Source organism: Dermacentor albipictus, chromosome 3, assembly GCF_038994185.2.
Source record: "Dermacentor albipictus isolate Rhodes 1998 colony chromosome 3, USDA_Dalb.pri_finalv2, whole genome shotgun sequence".
Lineage (NCBI taxonomy): Eukaryota > Metazoa > Arthropoda > Arachnida > Ixodida > Ixodidae > Dermacentor > Dermacentor albipictus.
The window spans coordinates 110,596,887-110,621,740 of NC_091823.1; the positions used below are offsets into that span (position 1 = coordinate 110,596,887).

The 24,854-nt window shown below is 45.3% G+C and overlaps 1 protein-coding gene across 4 annotated transcripts in view; it reads left to right on the plus strand.

Annotated features, from left to right (window-relative positions):
* The window catches only part of Rim (Rab3 interacting molecule), a 176,618-nt gene extending 151,764 nt beyond the window's left edge, over positions 1 to 24,854 (plus strand). For all 4 annotated transcript variants that reach the window (XM_065440232.2, XM_065440231.2, XM_065440233.2 and 1 more), the window contains 11 exons: positions 1,900 to 2,030; positions 2,757 to 2,922; positions 3,807 to 3,896; positions 5,268 to 5,412; positions 7,390 to 7,666; positions 8,572 to 8,801; positions 9,147 to 9,486; positions 12,458 to 12,663; positions 15,894 to 16,265; positions 19,155 to 19,294; positions 21,406 to 24,854. In XM_065440232.2, the coding sequence (XP_065296304.2) occupies positions 1,900 to 2,030; positions 2,757 to 2,922; positions 3,807 to 3,896; positions 5,268 to 5,412; positions 7,390 to 7,666; positions 8,572 to 8,801; positions 9,147 to 9,486; positions 12,458 to 12,663; positions 15,894 to 16,265; positions 19,155 to 19,294; positions 21,406 to 21,609 (2,301 nt within the window). In that variant the 3' untranslated portion in view covers positions 21,610 to 24,854. The remainder of the gene's footprint in view (positions 1 to 1,899; positions 2,031 to 2,756; positions 2,923 to 3,806; positions 3,897 to 5,267; positions 5,413 to 7,389; positions 7,667 to 8,571; positions 8,802 to 9,146; positions 9,487 to 12,457; positions 12,664 to 15,893; positions 16,266 to 19,154; positions 19,295 to 21,405) is intronic.

The following is a 24,854-nucleotide window of genomic DNA, read 5'->3' on the forward strand; positions in this document are numbered from 1 at the left end:
CGCTCACGGCCAACGCCGCCGACACCGACGCCGACGACACCGGCTTTTCTGCGGCACGTGCTCCTTAACGCTATCGCGTTAAAACCTGGAGCACGCCACGCTTAACCTTCGCCTTTAAGAGTGGAACATGATAGCATCCAAAGATACCCGACTGCTTCTCACGCTTCCCGGTAACTGCAGCTTATGTAACTGTAATGTTTACCGGGAAACGCTGGCTGCGAACGTTATGCACGAAGGCGAACTTTGTGGAAGAAGCGTGGCATCTAGCGTGGGCCGATCCCGGGGATAATACACAGCCGCGCTAAAAGAAAAATGATATCGTTTTCAGGTTTTCGTTATTGTTTCGCACTTTTAATATTTTAGGTCTGGGAAGATTTAAGACGAAAGACATGCGCTTTCAGTGTTTTCTTTCAAGATAATTGTTTGTGGGCTGTCATTCTCAAAATTCTGAGGAATAACTTCTCAAGTATGTAACACAAAGTATGACGAACTTTAGTGATAGAGTGGTGCGGCAATATAACCCGCATATGCCGCATGTCATGTAGCAAGGCGTTGCTTATGCATGTACCTAAATCCATACCGCAATTTTCGCTCACGGACGACTCCGCCGACGCCGACACCGTATTTTCTGCGACACGGAGCCGTTAACGCTATCGCGTTAAAAGGTCCGCGAACCGCGCACTGGGTGCACGTTAAAGAAGCCCATCGTGGGCAAAACTAATCTGAAGTTTCGTCCCTACAATGTTCGTTATCATATTTTAGTTTCTGCAGGTAAGACCACAGAATTTTTTGTTTTCGATTGCAACAAAATTTTTCATATTGAAGAGATGAAGCTTACTTTTGTCGCAAGTACGATACAAAATCCTGATTTAAAGCATCATAGCTTTAAAGATATTGCTGAAAATGGGTAAGTTAAGAAAGTTGAAGCACAAAGTTTAGAAATACGCAACTCGTCACCGAAATAACAGATGTTGCAGTTTTGCAAACTGCATCTGCTAGAGCATCTCAAACGGACAAATGTGTCTGACAGATAATGGTGTATGAATTTACAGCTTGCATGACCTTGTATAATAATGTTTATGAGGGTCTCGCAGAAGTCCCACTCACAAATTATAGGTATTTACATTAATTCTGTCCGCTTTAGGTGCTTCAGAGGTCCATTTCACATAACTGCGATATCGTTTCTCGCTGTCGAGTTATACAAATATTTTATTGTTGTTTTTAGCATTTTTTATTTGAAAAATGAACCTAATGACATATGTGTGCCCTACACTCAGTAGGTATTAACTTCTATCTCTCTTAAATGCAACAACGAGAGTTTCATATCTCTCCCTCTGAAATTTCCTTGTCGAATATTTGTGTCCACCCAGAACTGTAGGAATGATTAAATAGTTTTCAACTACGTTTTTTGTCATCTCTCGTCTAGTTAGAGCTCCGTTGTCGGCCTCTATAAATTATTGTAAGGCCGTGACGTTAAGGGTGTTACCAGTGCGACAAGAAAACACTTAAGAGTGTAAACATTTTTACAGTGTAGGGTGTATACTGCGGGTACTGTGCGCTTTTGGTTTAGCTAATATTTACACTCGAGGACTCATTTTCTATACGAATTCGAATGAAAACGTTCGTCCGTGCCAATAACTACGTATTACCTCCGTATTCACAAAAATAAAGAAGTTTTTGCCCTAGAAGTGTTCGCAAGAGCAGATGTCGACCAAAGAGGATGTTGGCGATTTCATTAGTGAAGGCGGCCAATTATTGGCGATCAGCGCTTTACGAACGAAAATCTTTGTGAATTGGACTCCTGACCATCGGACTTCCTTTATTTAACGAGCATTACAATATCCTTCAAATGGAAAACTCACGCCCAGTTTCTATTTTTTTTCTCTTTTTTCTTTTCAGATCAAACTCTGGTACGATGCTCAATCCCTGCAGTTAGTTGTTACAATTGTTTGTGCCACAGAGCTTCCACCGCGATCTAATAACCAAGCCAGGAATCCCTATGTAAAAATGTTCCTGCTCCAAGATAGAAGGTGAGTAGATACCTACGTCATTTATATTCGATGCTACGTTTCCCGCATTTGCGGCACGTAGTTTAAGCCAGTTTGATCCACGGTTATGACGACTTAACATTGGTCTGCGTGCATACTCGAACGTAGCAGTTCTTGTGTCAATTCCCTACCAAAATCTGCAGTCGAAACAGGAAACGTCTTTGCGGACAGGCATGCTCGAAAGATCGTACGCAAACCTCCCTCGTGTAAACGTTATGCATGTACATTATAGTTATGAATATGTTACACCGAAAGTCGGAAAGCCATAAGTCATAAATGACAAGTTAATCCAATATTGACAGATAGTGGCGATCGTGACAAAAATAAACAAATAAATGAAATAACGGTTAATTAAGGAATTCCGCATGTTCCTTTTTTTAAGGTACAGATTCGAAGTGTTTTGTTCCTGGTTTGTACGTTTCTCTCTTTCTTTAGCTTGAACTGCACTTCTTTAGGCTACCATTGTTTATTTCTTTGTATTGCTGACTCATGTGTGCTGTGCTTGATGCACCTCCTACGTGGGCCCTTGTCGGGTATGTGGTATTCTGGGAAAAAAAAGTGAAGCTGACGCTGTTAATGTTTACCGTAATAGATGCTGCGCAATCGTTGTGCAAGCTGTTCAGCCCAGCAATAGAATACGGGGCCCGCTGTACGTGCTGCGCTTGCCGACCATTGTGTCCCCCCTCTTTCTCTCCCTCGCCCTGCCAGTGAAAAGAGTAAAAGAAGAACAAAGACCATTGCCAACACGAACGAGCCCAAGTGGAACCAAAGTTTCGTGTACGCTCCACTGCGGAAAAGTGACTTAATAAACCGAGCCCTGGAAGTGACCGTCTGGGACTACGACCGATACGGCGCCAACGATTTTCTCGGAGAGGTCAGTGCACGCCCGTATCGTCTCAGCTGGAAACGAAGTTTTTTTCCCACGTGAGCGACGATGAGATACGTGTATGCCTGTTATGGGGGAAAAGAGAAAAAAAAGAAAAGCTTACACAATTGCTGAGCGATAAAATCCGCTGCAGTAACAAATGCCTTTCGCGATGTCGACGCATTCCTTCGCTGGCTCAAAAATCTCAAAAACATGTTCCGATGCTTAGACTCATGGTTGTTGGGCTGCTAAGCACGAGGTCGCGTGATCAAATCCAGGCAACGGCGGCCGCATGTCGATGGGGGCGAAATCCAAAAACACCAGTGTACTTAGATTTAGGTGCACGTTAAAGAGCCCCACGTAGTCGGAATTATTCCGTAGTCCCCCGCTACGGTGTGCCTCATAATCAGATTATGGTTTTAGCACGTAAAACCCCATAATTTAATTTTCTTTTATGTTTAGATGCGAACTGTGCCCGACGATTTAAAGAAGTCACGCTGTAATGACGAATAGTACGACGTAATTGAGCGATAACTAGCTCGGTCACAAATATTCGCCGAGGACCACTGAAAGAATATGGTTGCAGAAAAGAAATACTAGTAATGGCGTATTTTGTCAGCCTTTAAATACGCGAAAGTCAAGAAGTCGGCTTGAACGAGAAGAGTCAAAACACTGGCACGGCTTCGTGACGTCACAAGCCGGTCTCGTCGAGTGTGCTTCGAAAATGTGAGACGTGGAACGTCGTTGTCAGTCAAACGACGACGCGTTTACGACCCACACGGTTGATTATTCGATGTGCATAAGCGGCCGCTTTTTCACATAGGTGTGTACACGTGCAATATAAAGGTTTTAGTTGAGGTGGCGTGTTAAGTACTCCTTTCTTTTTCTTCCAGGTTGTGATTGAATTGGCTACGGCGCCTTTAGGTGGAGATGGCGAATGGTATCCCTTAACCAGTCACGAGGAAAGCTTAGGTGTACAGTATGTAAGTAAATCGTTTAGTCTAATATTGTAGAAGTATTCGAAGGTACATACCGTGCTTACGTGCATTTTAGCACAACACCCACATTTGACACTGATCGCCGAATAACGGCACGAAAAAAAAAAGTGCACCGACGATTACGATACTCCCTAATGGGAAATTTGAGCGCAGCTCTATTCGTGTTTTCATTTCGCGATATATTGAGGCGAAGAATTTGAGAGAGACCATGTAGCACATTCGGTAATCGTCGAAAATCTGATCTGTGGATCAAGCGCGTCGGCTTTTATAGATGACTCTTTGAAGGTTCCACTGTAATCGCTGGTGCCGCGTTGCTTCCAGAAAGTACTACACAATTCGCGTCGCCCATACAATCAGATTACAAAAGAATCGCAAACCAGGACAATCGAAGCAAGCGTGAACGAGACAAAACCAACCAAACCGAACAAGCGAGAGCGAGAGCTGACGCGAGCAGACGATAGTACCAAACGAGCGGTACGGCTGAGACCAGATACGAGCACTCATCGAGCGGTCGGGCGGATTCGCATGACGCCAGTTTCCCGCGCGCACATCACTCCGCCGCTCGCGGCTGATATATTTCATCTCCCGCTCCGCGTTTGCTGTTTCGTCTTTCGCTGTGCTCATTCGCTCGGTTACGTCACCGACGCCGACGCTCACACCGCAGGAACGGGTGCATAAGAGCTGCGCTTTAAAACAAGCGACGAACGTATATACGCATACAGCGCTGCGTATGTCTCTTCTAGGTTCGTCCTTTGTCTTTTACGTGCTGTTATTTGACAATCATGAATAACCAACTAGACCAAATTTTAGCTCTTGACACTGACTGACCGCAAGCATAGAAACACCTAAACCAACGTTGCGCTCCCAAATATGGCCAACTTTGGCACACTTAGATCTGACATGCCGGAAATAATTCCTTAAGGTTATAATCAAGTGTTGAACATTTTCCCTTTTTGTCATTATACATAGCGCACATCCTGATCACATCCGAATATGTTTGATCATTGCAACTGATGCGTCAAGTGTACGCACTCATGCAAAAGTTGTGTGCACTTATGTTGGCTGCGCACTGATAACACCGAATGAAGTTAAATCCGTGCGTCTGCTTCAACAAAGCAGGTAAAATTTCTCGTTCGGAAGTCAGTGCTGTTTGCTTCAAGCAGACGACACTAATTCTCGACGTGAAATGTCACACTGTCATTCGCTACAAACACGAGCCCTTGCGATCGTACGTATGAGCCTACCTTTAGCTGTAATGTCGCCCGTATTCCTCTATATGAACGCGCATTGAACAGTGTCATATGCCTGAAACGAACGGGTAAATGCACATGCCATCTTCTGCACCTCTTCCGACAGAAAAATCGCAACATGTACCTGGATACGGAAGGTACGAGCTCAGTGACGTCATCAGATCGCCTCTCACCGCCATCCACGATATCAAGGCTCTCCGACAGCGACCTGTCCGAAATTGACTACGACGACGCCATCCCCATCCTCAGAGGTAGGTCACGCCTGGTCTTACTTTTATTTCTTTGGCGCCCATGGGCGCGTGAGCGTGTGCCCACGAAGGTACACTCTGCTGTGCGCGAAGACGTTTTGAAGCGCAACATTATGGGACAATGGGACAACAATGTGACAATGAAAAGCGCGTACAAGTTGTTCTGTCCCATAGGAACATTCGGGAAGCGCACTTATCTTAAGGTATCAAACTCGTAGTCACTGATCACGTCTTGTAATGGAGCAACTACAAGGGTTTGCACATTACGCAAGCTGTCTTCCTCGAAGCCTGATGAAGCGTGTACTCTGCACTATTTCTTTTCTGATAAACTGTAACAATCTAACAACAGCGCATAGAACAAGGGACGAACATAGAAGAGATGCACAGCGCTGACTTTCAACTGTGTGACTCTTTTATATTTGTCCCTCGTTTTACACGATGTTTACACGATCTCCTCCCCCCCCCCTCCCCAAGAAAGAACAGAAAAGAAGAAAGGAAAGGCTCTACCAAGTGCCCACGGTAAAGAAGGGAAGGTCGACGTACATAGTGATTCGAATAATTATTTGAGTAAACCTTGATGATACTTCACTATTCTGCGTCCTTGTGCCTCTTTGACACGATCATTATTCACTCATTTCGTACCTTATTTGTATCGTATTTCACGCGCAATTACGTCGACCTAATTTTTTGTAGCGTCGATACTTTTGTTGGTTCCGGAAATAGTGTAGTGTTGGTGCGATGGAGGCTAATTCTCGACGATAATGGCGCTAATTACGCCAGTACCGTAAATTTTGCCTACTCTGCAACTAATTCTCGCTTCTTGTAGGCACCAGCGAAGCCGCCTTTCAGACATCGTTGCCTCGCGCAAGGCATGACTAATCCAAGAGAACCCGCTTCTTTCCCCAAAATTGTGCGGTACGGTGGTTTTGCCTCAACATGTCTTTGTCTACGGCGGTGCACCCTTTACAGGCGTTTAGCGCAATGCTTTTTATTTTTGACCGTATTGGCTCTAATTACGTCGGTAACTTCAGTTTTACCATTTCTACGACTAATTCTCACTTCTTGTGGGCACCAGTGAAGCCGCCTTTCAGACATCGTTGCCTCGCGCAAGGCATGAGTAATCCAAGCGAACCCGCTTCTTTCCCCAAAACAGTGTCGTACAGTGGCTTTGCCTCAGCATGTCTTTGTCTACGGCGGTGCACTCTTTACAGGCGTTTAGTGCAATGCGGTTCATTTTCGAATATGTTGGCTCTAATTAGGCCTGTAATTTCAGTTTTACAATTTCTGCGACTAATTCTCACTTCTTGTGGGCACCAGCGAAGCCGCCTTTCAGACATCGTTGCCTCGCGCAAGGCATGAGTAATCCAAACGAACCCGCTTCTTTCCCCAAGATTGTGCCGTACGGTGGTTTTGCCTCAGCATGTCTTTGTCTACGGCGGTGCACTCTTTACAGGAGTTTAGTGCAATGCGGTTCATTTTCGAATATATTGGCTCTAATTAGGCCGGTAATTTCAGTTTTACCATTTCTGTGACTAATTCTCACTTGTTGTGGGCACCAGCGAAGCCGCCTTTCAGACATCGTTGCCTCGCGCAAGGCACGAGTAATCCAAGCGAACCCGCTTCTTTCCCCAAAACAGTGTCGTACAGTGGCTTTGCCTCAGCATGTCTTTGTCTACGGCGATGCACCCTTTACAGGCGTTTAGTGCAATGCGGTTGATTTTCGACTGTATTGGCTCTAATTACGCCTGTAACCTTAGTTTTACCTTTCCTGCAACTAATTCTCGCTATTTGTCTCGTTGAGACCTACATTTTGATTCGCGACTCGCTACGACTCTCTGGAGGCGCGAAGGGGCCGTTTTTTTTTTCTGAAAGATACCCAAACCCCAGATACGCCAAGATACCCAGACCCCAGATACGCCAAACCCGTGCGAAGTCAGCTAAGAAGACTTTATCTTCAATCTATACTTCGTCGTCACGCAGACCGTCGCAGCCTGGAGGGCCCGAGCCTATCGGCGTCGGCGGGTGGCGGCTGCGGCAGCCCCCCGCTGGAAGAGGAGTTCGGCGAGCGGCCCACGCGCCGGGACATGCCCCACCGGCGCCACCGGTCAGGCTCCGTGGTGCTTCCCGACGGAGGAGGAGGCAGGGAGCAGCAGCCGCAGTCGCTGTACCGAGTGCCTTCCCGGTCGCTGGGCTCCGGACCCATGGGCGGCCGGCTCATGCAGTCCAGCTCCAGGTCGCTGTCGCCGCCGGACATGAGGTGCGCGTCGCATATTAGCCAATCACATGCACTATAAGTGCCCGCTTTTCGACATACGTAAGGTTCCCTGTCTACCATTTAACTAAGCTTCTAAGCAATACCTATTCCGGGAGCACTGCATAGATGGATAGAGCAGTTATAAAAAGCAGTGTTAGTCCACGGCATCACGAGCGAGATGCGCGTTATCAAAAGCCCTGTTGTAGTGCCCACGGCAGCACGAGCGAGGTGCGCAAAGTTCTTTTATTGCCTCATGGCGATCTTTTTCCGGACAAGCATTGACATGGGACTCCAAGTTAAGTTGCCTAAGTATCATATAAGCGGTAACTAGTAACTGTGTGTGCATAAGAACGAATTGAACGGCGTGTATACCTCGGAGGTCGACCGGATGTTATATAATGATGACGCTCAATTTTGGTCTATATAAAGGCTGGTCGAAAGACGTTCAAGTGGAAGTGGTGCTTGCTCATAGAAATTTTTTTGCAAGGCCGCTGCTTAGTAGGCCTAGGAAAATATACGCGTAAGTACGCATGTAAAAGAAGAACCACGCGAACGGTACAACGCGAGCATTTAAGTACCACAACTCCACACCAACTGCCACATCTTCTAACCCTGCGATCTTCTAGAAGTTTGAACACCTACGCACAGTTTATACAGCTGACCCGACCTTCCCTGTGCAGCTGTTTGCATAGACTTATTGCAGTGATACATATATTCAAAAATTATTCGTTTGGTTACTGCGTCAAATGTAGAGCGGTGCAATGTACAACTGTAATAAGCTAGCGACCACCAAGGGAAGCCTTGTTCTGCGCAAAAGTGCGGCCTGCTCCCTCCCTCGAGATCCCCTAAAATCTAGCTATGATGGTGATGATTAATGTAATTCGAATGTTCCTCTTGTGCTGCCACAGGCCCATGCTGCCTCCGCCCGACGACCGCATGCCCGGCATGGGTAGCCGGGTGTCCCACTCCCTGGGCGGCACGCCGACGGGCACGCCCACGCCTAAGAAGCGCCACCTGCCCCAGGTACCACCACCCGGTGCGCGTAGGGCGCCCGGTACCAGCCGGGACCAGATGACCCTCGACATGGAGGAACGCGCCCGACAGCTCAAGCTCCAGATCAAGCAGCGCCGATCCGGCAGTAAGGGCATCGTCATACGTGTGTTTGATTTTGTGTTGCACGTATTGAGCAACATAAAGCTGTATCGGGAGTGTTTCATGTTGCTCTACAATTTTCTTTTGCACTTTTAATCAAATTATAATCATTAGGAAGTTGATTAAACTAGACTAATTATCTAATTAGGCGGAATGCAAAAGATATCCTGACTATCCAAGCGAGGGCCAACAAGATTACCTTGGTTCGGACCAGCTACGTAGCATCTGCATATATATTGAGTTTAGCTCAAGTTACGTAGGACGCCCCGTACACTGTACAATGCACGCATCGTCTCTTCCGTCCCTCATGTAGCTGCGGCGCCATTCGCAGCTATGACGCCGGTAGCCATGTACTCGGACAGCGAGGTGAGCCTGCGACACCACCAGGCCCTGGAGCACGCGCACCACCACCACCGGGGTGGCCCTGGCCTGCCCCCGGGGGGACCCGCCTTGCAGAGAGGCCGTGGTCCCTCGCACCACCATCGGGGCGGCGGCAGCCGGCTGGCCGCCGGCCTGGGCCTGGGCGGTACCATGCTCAGCCCTGAAGGGGGCGCCGAGGGCGGCGCCGCCGGCGAGAGCGACGGCTCGGAAACCAGCTCCGTGTCCAAGTTCTCCGTCACCAGTGCCTTCTCCACGCAGTCCGAGCGCCCCAGGAGTAGCAGGACGCTCAGGTGAGCGCCGCGCCCGCCTGCCCGCTTCGTCCTCGCCGCTCACGGTGTGCCTCTAGATGAGCAATGCCTCCTAAAGAAACGAACCATACCGTTGCGCGAAGTTGTGACGTTCCGTTGTTGAACCGATGTTCTCATCTTATATATGCCCACAGTGACTAGTGTAAGAACGCGGTAGACAACGTGTTTAACTTGCCAGATGCCCAGTTGAATGTATGGACTGTCCACCTATTGACATAAATGCCACGGCTGTGAGCTCCCAAGTCTTCTACTGCCTAGGAAGTATAGCACCTAGATGGTGGAAATTTGTTCCCTCGAATGATGCTGCTATGGACCGCTTTCTGCCGATCAGCGTCATTTCTCCCCATTTTCCCGCAAGTACCATTTCTTGAAATGTTCCTGCAATATATATATATATATATATATATATATATATATATATATGGTCATCATTAACGAAAATCGAGCCCCTCGGTTTCCATTCTTCTTTCGTTTAATGGAAATGGTTTGCAAAACAATTCTATGCTTCCAGACGCAACAGTTCCGCACGTCGTTCTTCTCCAACTGGCGCATGCCCTCTCCTTGCTTCCCCTCCGCCCTCCTTGAAAAATCTTAATGGCTCTGCTACTACTACTTAGCACTAAAGCCAGTGAGACAAGTTCAAGTATTACTTACGGCTAGCTTCACTTTGAGCACACCACAAACAAAAAACCAAGTTCTTGTGAGACGGCAGATGCGTATCTACGCTAGTTTGCGTTCGGCACCAAACTCACCCAGCAACTCAGTGGAGCTAGAGAGAGACCAGTGCATCTGAAGCGCTAGTATAGATGACTAAATGTCTTGACCCTTTTCGCGATAAGTAGTTTGTTCTAGAGAAATGAGATGGCGCTTTCGGTGGTGTGCCGCACGTTGCCTCAGTGAAAGCACACACATACGAAACCATTACCTGCTCTGCTCTACTTCTGTGTGATCAGCTGTTGTAAATGCAACTCGGTTTTCCCTAACGCACTATGCCCCATTCATGCTGTATAATATGGAGTGAAGACATGTGCAGTAGTAGGCTGCAAAAATTGTGACTGGCATATTAATGAGTGGAATGAATCTATGTATCCAAATCCATGGACTGCTGCTACATAAGGACTGCTTGTGTTGCCGGCTTTTCGCGACGCACGGCTTCCCTCGAGGATAAAACAATTCACTCAACTGCCAGCATTGTAGCCCTAACCTCCAAGGAAAGGATTCAACCCCGGAACGTCTAGCTGCTAGAGTGAGTGCCACTCATTATACGGTGACAAAGGGAGTAGTGCTGCTTCTTGGCATATGGTAAGTTTCTCGCTCGTTATCTAAACACATCCACCCCAACTCACACGCAAACTTAAGCCCACTTTATCGAAAACGTATCAAGAATAAGTGAATAGGCGCACACTTGAATCAATGTGCCGAAGCATGGCTGACAGCGACTACACTGACAGCACACTAATGTTCGAAGCTGAACGTTTCGTAATGGTCCGCACAGTAAGCGAGTGACTAATGATGATACATAATTGCTACAAGCTATTACAACGTACAGAACATCTATGTTACAAGCCTTGCGCCCAGCGCGAGTGACCAGGCAGAAATAATCAGATAGTGACTGTACCAAGGAAATTTACTGAGTCAGAAATGTGACAAGCCGCTGCTTCAAAATAGTTGTCAAATAAAGAACGAAGAGCTAAACACACTGATACTGTTTCAATTCAAAAGCGGAAAGTTAGGATAGCTTGGAATATATTTTTAGCCCCTTTTTCATAACAAGCACTGTATACGCTGCTTGCATCATTTGGACAAAGCGAAATGAGCTCCTAAGGCGCTTACATGTCCTTTGAAGCTGTAGCAAAAGCTTCGCATGTCGTCCACCTAGTCACCATCTACAACTTCCGCCTAAACAGAAGTTTGCAGAGCCGCACCGACGTCATATGCATCCATTGCAAACACAGGGGTGACGGAGGCAACTGAGGCAAGCAATGGACTCGTCACCATGTGATCAAACATGGCAGCGCCCACGGGATCGCCGCAACATGGGTCAATAAGCCAGCACAATATATAGTATGCAGGCTGTCCTGTATTGAGCCACATCATGTGATGGTGTAGTTTCCGTGCAATAGAAGTCTGCGGGAGTGAAATTCAAATTCACTTATTTCTGCCTTGCCAAAAAAAGATAGACAAAGGAGCTACAGTAAAAAAGCCATAGTACACAGCTTGGCAAAGCCACAGCCCCTTTTAGCTTAGCAGCAGGTAAGCAGCACAGTTTTACATAATCCAGGCACATAACAATCAAACAATATACAAATTAAACATGACACATGTACATAGCAGTCAAATATTGTAAAAGTTATGTAAAAATTTTAAACAAGCAAAACAAAACAATAAGTTATACAAGCTTTGTAGGCACAATAAAAGGGTGTTCGCCATCAGTAACATAAAAGGCACGCCGGTGACTGTTTGATGAACTAAATAGGTCAAACTTATTACGCTCGTGTCTGTTTAATAGAGCAGGAAGAATATAATTCAAACGTTCCCTACCTAAATTCAAACTAGGTGCAGGTACTGTCCAGACTTCGGCATTTCTTGTTGAGTGAACCGATTCCTGAGGACGTTGTGCAAGATTACACAGGTAGTTTATATTTCTACAATTTTTAATTTTCAACCTTACAAGTCCTTGAGAACCACTGCTTCTTCGCTAAAAGAAAGAGTAGCGATACAGCGGCAGCACGAGTACATTATACCTGTGTGCAGCAGCCCAGAGTTGGCCGTTCCCTCAAACCGATGGAAAGGCCTTACCTGAACGGACCCGCTTTGCTTTATTCTACAGACCGGTCGATTATGCGCCAGACGACGGTCGCTTAATGTGACTTTTAAAGTACACCTTCACGTGCGCGGGGGGAGTGGTGCTGACTGGCCATGTCTCACCCCGCATCTATTGCTTCGTTCGCAGCGAGTTCACGACGCGCATGCAAAGCTACGGGCCCGTGCACCCAGTTCGCGCAGCGCCCAGTGGTGCGACACTGGGCCGCACCCACAGTGAAGAGGAAGCCACCAGCATCGAGAAAGTGGACGGCAGCCTCTCGGACACGGCTGTCGGCTCGCTCACGGAAAAGGCCGCCGACCGGCTACTCAGCGCGAATGTTCGCCTTCCGCCCAGTGAGTATACACGCTATAGGCACCGTCCGCTTACACACGACATTGGGTAAGGTTTGACCCATGGTATCAAGACGTTGCTGAACGATATAGGCTTTGGGAACGTGTCAGTTGCAATGCCCATAAATAACCATTCTATACGTCAACGTCTGTATTCAAATCCTATTCAAATGATGCAATGAACAAATAACCAATAAATAAGTAACCCTTGCATACCAGCGTCTATATTCTAATCCTATTCAATGCATCATAGTCTATATTTTAATCAATTATATAAAGGTATATCCAAGGGCATCTCGGTATTTCTTGCACCGGCTGCAGTTGTCATCCAATTTTGGAAATGTGTGTCACCCTAAGAACCTTATTCAGATGACTAGAAGGATTATGGAAAGAGTGGGAAAATGTCTTCAGGAGGAACATTGCGCGAGAGCTGAACGCAAGTGTTGCTTTGTAATGTTAAACTCAAACAAGTGTGTGGGATGTGCACTTTTCTCCAAGTCATTGTCTCATGTCACACTGCATGCCGCCGTGAATAAATTCATAGATTGAACAATAAATCAATTTCATAAAAAATCCTGTTAGAAATCTAGCTCATAGTGGGAATACCATTAGGTTAGTATTCTTGTTTGTTGTTTGCGACAAGAATTGCGCATTTAGGTTAATTTGGCACCCTGGGGCACTTAGAAATTTGGTGCTCCAATGATACATGAAAACGGGAGCATCAAGTTTGCATAATTCGAGAAACACGCCAGAACAAATGCTTCTCCCGCAACAGGCCTAGAAGTACCCGACAAGTGACTGGTTGGTTTTAACTCGGCGAAAGCTTCAAGTAGCTCTAAGCTCGAGCAGCATGTGTGTGTGTCCAGCAGCTCTGAGAGAGAGAGAGAGAGTCACACTGGTGTGGCCTATGTCACACTCCAAGAGCGTTGAAAGAACGGTATATACGAAGACGTATATAGCAACAGTGAGTCCTTCGGTAGCAAAATCTGATTAAAAATCAATGCAAGCTAAACATCCTGTCTTTTTCCCCCTGAAATCTAGCGCAATTAAAATTTTCATTGCCACTGTGAGAATTATAAACGAGACATGTTGCGTCATGGCCGAGAGCTGTTGCTGTACTTTCGCAGTGATGTCGCCAAATCTCTCCATCGCTTGCGCCATTTTGTCCCTTATAGGAAAGCTGTATCCTCGGTAAATATGGCGCACTGGAACATTTTTCAGCATAAATATATCGCATACATATATGAGCGCTTCTTCTGCCTTGTCCCTTTAGGAACTGCTTGGACGTTCTTTTTTATATTAGCGCACCTTGTGTACACAACTCGTATATACTTATACCTCTGTTTATGTGCCAACCTAAGAGACAATTTTAGAGTAGTTGCAGAAGGCCGTCAATAGACGAATGCTGCGAAAGAGAGAAAATTGTTGCATCTGTCTCCCAGGTAATGAATAAACCATATGGACATCGCTGCATGTGGCTTAGGAGCCATTCTGATACGGGCAAAACGCAAATAAATTATCGTGCGCTGTGCTTTGGCTACACGTTAAAAAATTGCAGGTGGTCAAAACTAATCCAGAGCCTTCCACTATACGGCTTATGACCCTCTGTGCAGAGGGTGCCCATACCAATATTCACCTGACCACTGGTCAGGTCACACACACTCACATATATCTTTTAAAGGATATTCAGATGGTGACTTTGAAAAGGCTTAACCAGAGGGATCATCCCCACATTTCTGTTCCAGCGCTCCTATACTTGCCATCCTCGTGCCAACAATACTGGCTCGAATCATTGAAGAGAAGGTGCACCACTGAAGGAGAAAACCTATGCGAGCTTATTTTAGTATTTAGTATTTAGTTATTTAGAGTAGGGACTGCTTAGCCTCATTATCAAACCGTCGTACTCCTTTGAACGAGACCGATGCTACACAACGCTCTATCGTGCCGTCACATGGTTCGCCCTTCTTGGTGTGGGAAAATAGATTGCTCCCCGTGTAAATGAATTACTTCCTACACAACTATCCTTAACTACCGCTCACCAGGCCCAACTGCAAATTTTGGTTATGCAGTGGAAGTTGTAAAACACAATCCAGGGATCGTTCTAGCAAAATAACTTTTCAAATTCAAAGAAATTAAATTTTTCATAGACATGTTACCATATTGTCAGGAGGCGAGAGCAACTGTCAGCAGATAAGGTCCCTAGACAAAAAAAAAATTTATCTAGGGACCTTACCAAAAGAGAAACTCTCACCCTCTGCCTCAACTGACCTCCACAAGCGGCGTTCCTTTACTTTCTCCCATACCGGAGTCAGCCTACCACGTCACGTTCACGTAATGAGCTCTGCCTCCTCTTTTGTTTTCTTCCTTTTTTGCCGCGCAGCACGTTTCCAGTGGCAACATGCGAGTTCCACGTTAAATGAATAACCGAAGTCGCATGTCATGGTGAGCGACAGTGCTGGTAGTGCATTTTACGTAGAGACATTAGCCAGTGTGACCTTCACTCTTTAGCTGGGAGCAAAGCTTCCTCCAGAGGGAGGGCATGTGACATTTGGTTTGAAATTGCAGCTGTTTTCGTGGCGCGCAGTGCTGTAATACTTTGCAGAGCAGACACTGTCGTTAGCTTGTGATATGTACGCTGCACTTACCTGCTTAATATGGCCAATCCTGGTGAGGGGCCTTGTGACAGGCACAATGATGAGATATAGGCCTTTACCAACCGTGTATCGCAATATTGTGCCACATGTTTGTTCTCTCGCCTTCGAACAGCCGCACTGACTGGCACATATAAGTCCAAATGAGTGTACCATACGCACTCCTCTTAAAAGTTACACCGATCACACCTGCAGGAAAACCCTTGCTTCCAAGGAACCGCAATAGAACTAACGTTGCAGGACATCGAAACCATGCTACCCAAGGCAGGCGTCACGTGCATGGCGTGCCAAACACCAGTGATGCCTGGGACGGGGGCCATGCAATGTTTGCGCTTGTAGCATGAAAGTGCAGACACATTTAGAGAAAATACGAGAACACCTAAAGCAAGCACATTTAAATTCAATGCAAGGGCATACAAGGCATATATAGGCATACAATTCAATCCTGTTCATTCGGAACCCGTCTCCCTCCATGCGGTGCAACAAAGCGCAGAGGCAAGCGTGCAGGCAGATGAAAGTGCCCAGAGACGCGGACACAAGTTTACCGCGAGAAGTACAAGCATCGTTCCTCGGTCCACGTAGGTCAGAAGAAGCGGCTGGGCTTTCGCAAGAAGCGGTCGTCGACCTTCAGCGTGCACCGCAGCGAGGAAGTGGCACCCGAGGAGGTGCGCCACCTGGTGCGGCAGGCCAGCAGCGTATCGTCCGACGGGGAAGGGAGCTTGAGCGGAGACAGCGCCACGTGGCTGCCTTCGCTCAGGCTCACAGCCGACGGCGGCGAGTTCGCCAAGTTCGTCGACAAGCTGGGGCCCGGCCAGCTGGTAGGCCGCCAGGCACTCGCCTCACCCATCCTCGGCGAGTTGCAAGTCTCCCTATGCGACCGGCGCACTCACCTTGAAGTCGAGGTCATACGCGCCAAGGGACTGCAGCCCAAGCCCGGCGCCAAAATGCTGCCAGGTATGTCCACTCACCAGTGGCTATCTGTAGTCTAACCTCGATATAACGAACACGGATGTAACGATTAATCAAATATTCATCAGAAGTAAATCTAAAAAAAGTAAATCTAAAATGTTTCTCGCCGACGTCAGCGGGTAACGAATACATACTTATAACGAATATAGGATATAACGGAGGTATCTTCGCGCGAGACGCAACTTCATTATAATGAGGTTCGCCTATGTGCACCCCTGGTGACCTTAGCCAGCAAGCAAACGCAGATTTCTGCAACTCGAGCACAAAATGGGAGACGGTGATTGCTTACTCATAGGGGGAAGGGAGAGGAAGGGTTGCTGTGTTAAGCACTACAAAAATTATTACTTTACGTCTTTCTGTCAACAAATAGTCCATAAATGTTAGACCATATGCACTCAAAATAACACTGTAATGAACATGACAAAATTGTACTTTTCTTTATCATTTGGGGGGCCTGGCCCCTTCTCCATTTCTTGAGAAGGGGGCTCAGCCCCCACCTGAGAAGGTCAACTGTAGTACTGCGGCGTCCATCGACAAGCGCTGGAGGTGATGTTATTACTAGTAGTGCCTTGTGTGAAGCAATTCTAACTCTCCAATTTTTCAATGAATGATTTAATTGCAATTAATCGGTTGATATGGCATGAGCAAAAACAGGAAAGCAGGTATTGTCTTACTGCTGCATGCATTTCCCCGAGGCACTGCACATGACGGTCATCACCATTGTTCGACTAACGTTCTTGGCACAGCATCTGTTTCATATGAACCACCTGCGCGTGCTCGAAGCTACCTGCTTGTGAATTAGTGAACGTTCACCTTGGTTTCATTAGTTTACCAGTTAACGTTCGTTCATTTACTAGTGCATTATGAGTGCTGTGTTATACCAAAGATGCGATAAGGGGAAGGAGTAATAACTCGTAAGTGGGGGAGAAGTGAGACTGGTGAGCTCCACCTGCAGCGCAGCCGCCGCTGCGTGCCTTATCTTGGAGTTAAATTGCAGCGGGGTACAATTGCTAGAGAGCAGATATCTACTGTGGTTTTGTGTGCGTTCTGTCATCGTGCGCTTATTGCACAAAGTCACGTAATCTCAAGCTTCAGAGACGCGTTAAAGCTAGGGGCTTTAACCAGTATAGCGCACGCTTGTCTCAATGATAGTCTTCCTGCTGTGAAAACTGCATCCTTTTGCCACATAGAAATGCTAATTTATCTGAGGTTCTCATCCATCATTCACATAACGTCACTTAGATATCCCAGTGCTGCCCATCCTCGAGGTGACAGAGGTTATTACAGTAATCACCATCATGGGTGGCAAATGCTCAAACCCTGGTCAATGAAGAAACACTCTTACCCAAGCTAGGGAAGTGTTGCGAATGGGGGGCCAAATTCATTAGTCTCTTAGGAGGCAGGAAACATGAGCAAGCAGGTACAACTGAATGCCCCTACAACGAAATGATCCGTACGACGAAGGATTAATCATTTCCCGGTCTAATTCCTACCTATCATATTTATTGTGAGCCCCTTTACAACAAAGGCCACTACAACTAATTTGCCTGCACAACGGAATAATTTAGCCGTCCCCATTGGAACTCTGTATCGAGGCACTCTAGCCCCGATTGACATAAAATGTCACGTAGCGGTGCCACCGCTGTCCTCTGCCAACGCCACTGAGCTGTGCTCTGTGCTAGCGTAGTGTCTCTCTGATAGCATATACAAGGACACTGCTAGCACTAGCAGCAGTGCTAATGACACACTTAAAAGCGTACCAATTGATGTCAGCGAGTGTTAAACCTTGCTGCACTGCTCCAGGAATCACTCAACTCATGCACTGCTTGTTGTAACACAGCAGCAGAGGCAACAGCTGAAGAATATGTTGCTGTTAAATGAAGATGTGATGATGTAATCGTAACTTACGAGCGACAAGGTATTCAGTGCCATCTAGGGCAGAAAGGACGCAAATGTCAACGAAGGCAGCAGTGATGAAGAGCCTGTAAGCAAACCAAGAATTCTTATGGCAAGGGAAGGAATAGTGGCATTCGATGACCTGCAGCTTTACCTAGCATATACTTCCACTTTTTGCTGGGGAGTATGCCTTGAACCTCAGTTCAGTTAAGGTCGGTTGCAGTTGCACATTCCGTCCGATGAAGTGCACCCCACCCCCCCCCAAAAAAGTTAGCAACTTATTTCCCCAATTCTCTCTTGAATATGTGTTTTTGAATATCTGTTTGATTATCTGTTTTTGTCTAGTTGAACATGTTTAGAATCCCGAATTGTGAGCAGTGCAGTGTGCAGTATCTGTGCAACAATGTGACCTGCATGATGAAAGATTTCGGAAGTCCCAAGTACTTCGTTATAAAGGTGTTTGGCTGTCAGAAAGCAGTATACTGTGGCTCGATACAATATGAAATTTTGTATCTGTAACAGCTTGAAATTGTGGTGCAACTTCTTGTTACCCACACAAAACTGACATTGCTGTACCTAAATTAGTACAGTCGCTGGAAGTATGTATGTACAAGACTAGTTTTCAGGAAATATTACAGATATAATAGATATTACAAACTCGATTGAGCAACCAGCTTTTGAAATTAAATCCAGTAAAAGCAGCCAAATTAAGAATGATACACTAACTGAGTAAGCATACGACCAATATATCAGTGGTAATAAAGCATCCAAGGGTTACACAGGGCTAATAAAACATGAACAGCTGTTGTGGATATTTATTGCACAGGCTTTTAAAGAATTCTTACGTGCTTTAAACTTTTTGCGCAATCTGTGAAGTACTCTGAACCTTAATTTTCGAAATAGCTACCTGCAGACTGTGCTTTAATCTCTGGTGAACGTTTGGCTGATGAACTCCATTTGACTTTGTCTTCTTTGCAGCACCTTATGTCAAGGTGTACCTCATCAACGGCAGAAAATGCATAGCAAAGGCAAAAACGGCAACAGCTCGACGAACTCTAGATCCACTTTACCAGCAGGTGCTAATATTTAATGAAGATTACCGAGGTTGTGTGCTTCAGGTAAGAACTTTTGCAACTGCTCCCACCTCTCGCAAGGTTGTACAAGCGGTCGGTTTTAAAATAGAGTACAGTGCAGGGTCGAACACTGATTTAGTTCAGTAATTACTGTATAATCTGGCCTCTTAAGTTATGAATGGAATTTTCTCGTGCCAAAATGATTGTACCTAGAGTCAAGGTTTGCTACAGCGTCTGGAAGGTACAAGTTTAAACAGGTGTTAACTATACAGGGTGTTTTTTTTTTAGCTGCACCAAATTTTTAAAGTGAGAAAAATAGGTTTTCCTAGCGCTTCAATGCCGGCGGGCCACCAAATTTACTTCACCATTTTTTTGGGACTCTAAAACAGCATTTCGTCGGCAGAAGCGGACACGTGGTGCCCAAAGGAATGATGAAGTAAGTTTGTCGGACTGTTGGCATTGAAGCACTAGGCCAACACCGCAGATAGCAAAGGGATAACACAAGATGTTCGCGGGCCGGAACAGTGGTGACCTCGGAGACCTGACGAAAGGCAGCGGGCGGCGACATCGACAACACGGATGCCCTTTTTCCACCCAGTTCCGGTTTCAAGTGGCCTGTCAAGGGGAACTAATTGTTCATGTAGCTCCCACATGAAATCTGCTATTAAAAATTTAATCATTAGGATAGGTAGTGTCAAGGACGGGCCCCAAAGTACTCATTTGCTGTAGCCGCCTATTGTTGATAATTAGACAGTTAATTACCGTAACTTTGCTAATTATGCACATAATTGTGGAAATTGCTCTGCATCTAGAGGCTGCCTATCCGTACGCTCAAATGGTAAACATAATGTTTCCGTGACTTATATTTTTCCCATTTTAAAAATTTGTTGCAACTAAAAAAAATAACATCCTGTATGCTTCCTCTTCTTCATTGCAAAGTGCCATTTCCACTATATAGTTGTTTTTTTTTCACTCTGCGTATAGTCATCGCTTAAAGGATACCAATGAGGCATTCGAACACTGAACCAATTTGCATGTGCATTGCAGAAAGCTTCAAACAAGACATTAGTACAAGAAAAGATGTAGGAACTATAGTCATCAGACTGGCACACTCAAAACACCGCGTGCAATGAATTGATGTCAGTGTAATACCAAATCACTGCTAGCCCACCAAGAATTATTTCTAAAATACTTCTATATCTTGTATGTCATTACGTCATCTCATTTAAGCACCCCCCTCCTACCCATTTTCTTATTAAGATAGAAATAAACAGGAGCTGATGTCGCTGTTTACTAGCAATGGCTACCCCTTTCCACTTGGTTAATAGTACAGGATATCAAAAAATATATAAATTATAGCACTACGCAGTATCTATGATGCTACATATTTTTCTTTTACCAGCCCCCATCGGAGTGCAGTATCTGTGCAGGGATGCTGGCTTGCCACAGCTTCACAACAGTAGCACAGAGAGGCTGATGGTGGAAGATTTTTTTCACTTGTGCTTCTGAACCCACATCAAGAGTGGTGATGCGTTCCGTTGTCTGCCTTAACCCTTTCATATAACTGTTCTTCACTGCAATATTGTTCTTCAAGAAAGCAGGAGATCCTAAAATGTGCTAAACTAAATAAAAAAGTTTTGGTCAGAGCTAAGTCAATAGAACAGCAGGTTAGGTCTTGGCCTATGCTAAATTACGGATGCTATGTGTTCTGGTGGACTGGAGACGCTCAGAGAATACCCAAAGGCAGTGAACTGTAATCATTTTTAGAGTTGTAGTGTCCCAGCACGCGCATCAAAATTGCTTCAAAGTAAAATGTAGACGTGACCATAGGTATGTCTCTTGAGTCAACTTGCTGAAGTAAACAGTGTATTTAAGCAAGCAGTGTATCTAGTAAGCAGAGTATTTAAGTAAGCAGTGTATTCGGCAGCCTTGGGCACATGTACTGGTGATAGGTGAACTCAGCATTTGCAGTGGCCAGAATCTTGCACTGGCAGCCCCTTTTTAGTGATTAGACCTAGATTTCACGTCCACATTCATACTTTGTAGCATTGTTCTTCACAGGCGTGACCACACTTTTTCATGCCACCTCTTGGCTTGGTCTCACAGCTGTTCCCAACCACTCTTCCCTTCCCATCCTGCCGTCTTGTGCCATGCAGGTGACGGTTTGGGGTGAATACGGGCGCATGGAGAAGAAGGTGTTTATGGGTGTGGCTCAAATAGTGCTCGACGAGCTGAACCTGGCCAACATGACCATTGGCTGGTACAAGCTGTTCCCGCCGTCGTCGCTGGTCAATGTCGCAGCGGCCGCCTCCTCTTCTTCGCAAGGAAACTCGCTTGCCTCCATGGACAGTTTTGGCTGACAAAGAGACACGCAGCCGCGAGGCGACTACGCCAAGCGGCGCTACCATGGCACTACAGCAAGGAGCAGACACAGTGGCGCCAGAGAACGACGATGCGGACGATTCCCGCCGAGGTCACAGCGAGAAGGGAGAGTGTTTGTTGCTGCTGCCATCGTTGTTGTGACTGTGCGGGAAATGACTCACAGTGGGGAGAGCAGAGAGACTCTGTGGTGCGCTCTCTTAGCTCTGCGGTGGCCGACCAGAGGTGCAGAAGGAACCGTACAAAGGAGAAAAAAAAAAAAGGAGGGACGTGCGATGATAGGAGGAGGGTGTGACGCCGATGTGGTGTCACTGCTCCCTTTTACTTCTCGCTCGGGCCCCTCCTCACACCACCCCACATGCTCTCTTGCCCACGCGCTCCCCCCCCCCCAACCCCCAAAGTAGAAACAAAGAAACACAAGCGCGGGTACTGGCGAGGTTCTCGCTCTTTGCCCGGCCACTGAACAAAGAAGAAAGACAACGCCCGGCAGTGTTTTTTTTTTTTGTCTTTTCCTTTTTGTGGAAAAAGGAAAACACACACACAGGTAGGTGCGTGAGGGAGGGAAAAAATAAACACAAGAAAACAAAGCTCCGGAAGAGAGAGAGGGTGAAGAAGTGAGAGCTGTTTTCTGCAGCAAAATATGCTCAGATACAATAGATATATAAATACTATACATATGTGCAAATCAGAACTTTCCAAGCATGGTATTCTCTCTCTCTCTCTCTCTACTTGTTGGCCTTCTGTTGACTTTGTAAATGATTCTCCCCCTTTGTTTCAGCATTCTATTGTTTTCCTCCTTTCAGCTCATTTGATAGACGCGCTTTCTCAGTTTTTGTTTCTTCTTTACAAAAAAAAAAAACGGGAGGGACGGAAGCAAGTTTTACTTTTCAAGCTTCTCTCAAGTCTCGAGGGAAAGTGCCTGTTATGCTCTGTGCATACGTCTGTCTGTATCTTGTGCTGTTTCTATAGGATGCCTAGGAAAAAGAACTGTCCATGTACTAACCTGATGGAACCGCGTGTGTGCATGGGCTGGCAAGTGTCATCACTCATTGTTGATCACATCATCTTGTGAAATACTATATATACATATATAAATATATATATATATATATATATATATAATACACACACACACACACATAACACATAATGCTGTTCTTATCTGCCATTCCTGTTTTCTTTATTCATTTAGGCGTTGTTACACATGACGGCTGTTCTACGAAGACATCGCTGCAGCGCGTTTTTTTCTTGTTCTGTTGACAAGTGCTGTTGCGTGATGCAAATGTGAGGAGAGAGAGAAAAAAAAAGGTTGTTGGTTCTTGCAAACTCTTTTTCCTATCAATGCTGTGCTTTGTTTCGCTTTTCACATGTGGTTGCTGTTTTCTATTGCCACACGAGACGACGACGACTACTACTACTACTACAACTACTATTACTGCTACTACTACTACCGACAAGAGAAATGACTATATCTGCTCTTAGTTAATTTTTGTTCATTTTCTTCTTTAATCTCCTCCACCGAATCAAAATGGAAAAAAAAAGATAAATACTAGTTTCAAGCCATTTCTTACAGCATGAAATCATGCCTTCAAGTTTTTCACTTCTGTAGATAATGCTCTCATTGCAGCAGTCTGATGCTAATATGGATTTCGCTGCATGCATAGGCTTGCCTGTTAAATAAATCCTTGGCTTCAAAGCTCTGGTTTGAAGTTGCAACACTGTAATGCAAGACAAGGTAACTCCAGTGCTAACTGTTCCCTCTTTGTTTGTTGCTGCTGCTGTTGTTGCCTAGTTCACAAAGTAAAACTATTCTGGTAGAGTGAAAGGACGATGTCCTTTGGTTGCAAAAATACAGGACTGAGAGGGTTCCCTTTTTCTTTCATTTTAGTGCTTTTTGCTGTATTTCTACATTTCAATGGACATGTATGAAGACTTCCTTTCTTTTTTTTTCCTTTTTTTTCTTTTTTTAACGAGACTTCACACTTCCCAACATACTGCTATAGTATTACTACCACTATTTACACTTCTACAGCTACTGTTGCTATAAACTCCAATGTTACGAGGGAATGGGAAAAGATTGTTAATTACATGAGGTGTATGGTTGCCCAGTTTTCTTTTTTTTTTCTTTATTGGTAGCATCTTCTTCATCGGCAGGGTATGATCTCAGAAATGATCCACTTTGCTGAAGGAAATAATCAAAGCAATCTGCTGTACCCCAAGGCCTGCAGGAGAATGCAGCGAGCAAGCCTTTTTATTGCTCTTGCATCCACACCACGAAAATGAAAACCGAGAGTTGTTCCCCGTAGGATTAAAAAAAAAAAAAAAGACATCAAGACACACAGGAGTATACAAGTTCTAAAATAGCAGAGAATTTAATTGAAAGAAATTTTAACAATGACATGAATACGAAGGAAACAAAGACTGCTTCTAGCCATAGAAAACTCCCCAAACATGCATTGAACTCTGCAAAGCAAAAAGAAAAAAAAAATTGCTGACCCAGTATCATTATCTAAAGAAACGCATGCAAATGGCAGACTGTAACCCCATACATTATATATATATACATAAATATATATATATATATACGCATATAATATACATAAAAGGATGCTCTATGCTTGGCATACATAGGTACACCTGCAGCCAAATTTGAAGAAACCAAATATGAATACTGCTTGTCACACTTTTCTCACGATACGATACGCGTGAAGTTCTTCCATATCACCTCATAGGTTGTCCTTGAAAACATCTTTTTCTGCTGGATGAAGCAGCATGTTTGCTTGAGAGTGTAAAAAAAAAAGAAGAAGAGTGAAATGAAGAGATTGTGTTATTTTACTAATAACTACAAGTTGTGCTTTTTCAAGCTTCTGTCGATAGCTGGCGCGGTTATGCGAGTAGTGCAAAAAAACTACACTTGTGCAGCAACTGCATCCGTTTCTTCATTCTCGACATTTTTTTTTATTTCTTCCACAAATCCTTGTTTTTTCAGTACTTCATTACTTCCTTTTTTTCCATTTCTCTCCTTGCTTTTGGGCTACTTAGAATGCCCACAAGTAAGAATACATGGATATTTGTGATATAAATATATCCGTGTGCCGTGTTGAGAAAAAAATTGTGGAGAAAAAAAAGGAACACTTGGTAGGATTGGGACTTGTGGTGCAGTGATGTTGCTGATGCATTTTGTATACTGTACCAATACAGTTTGCCTTTTTGATCTTTAAAAGCA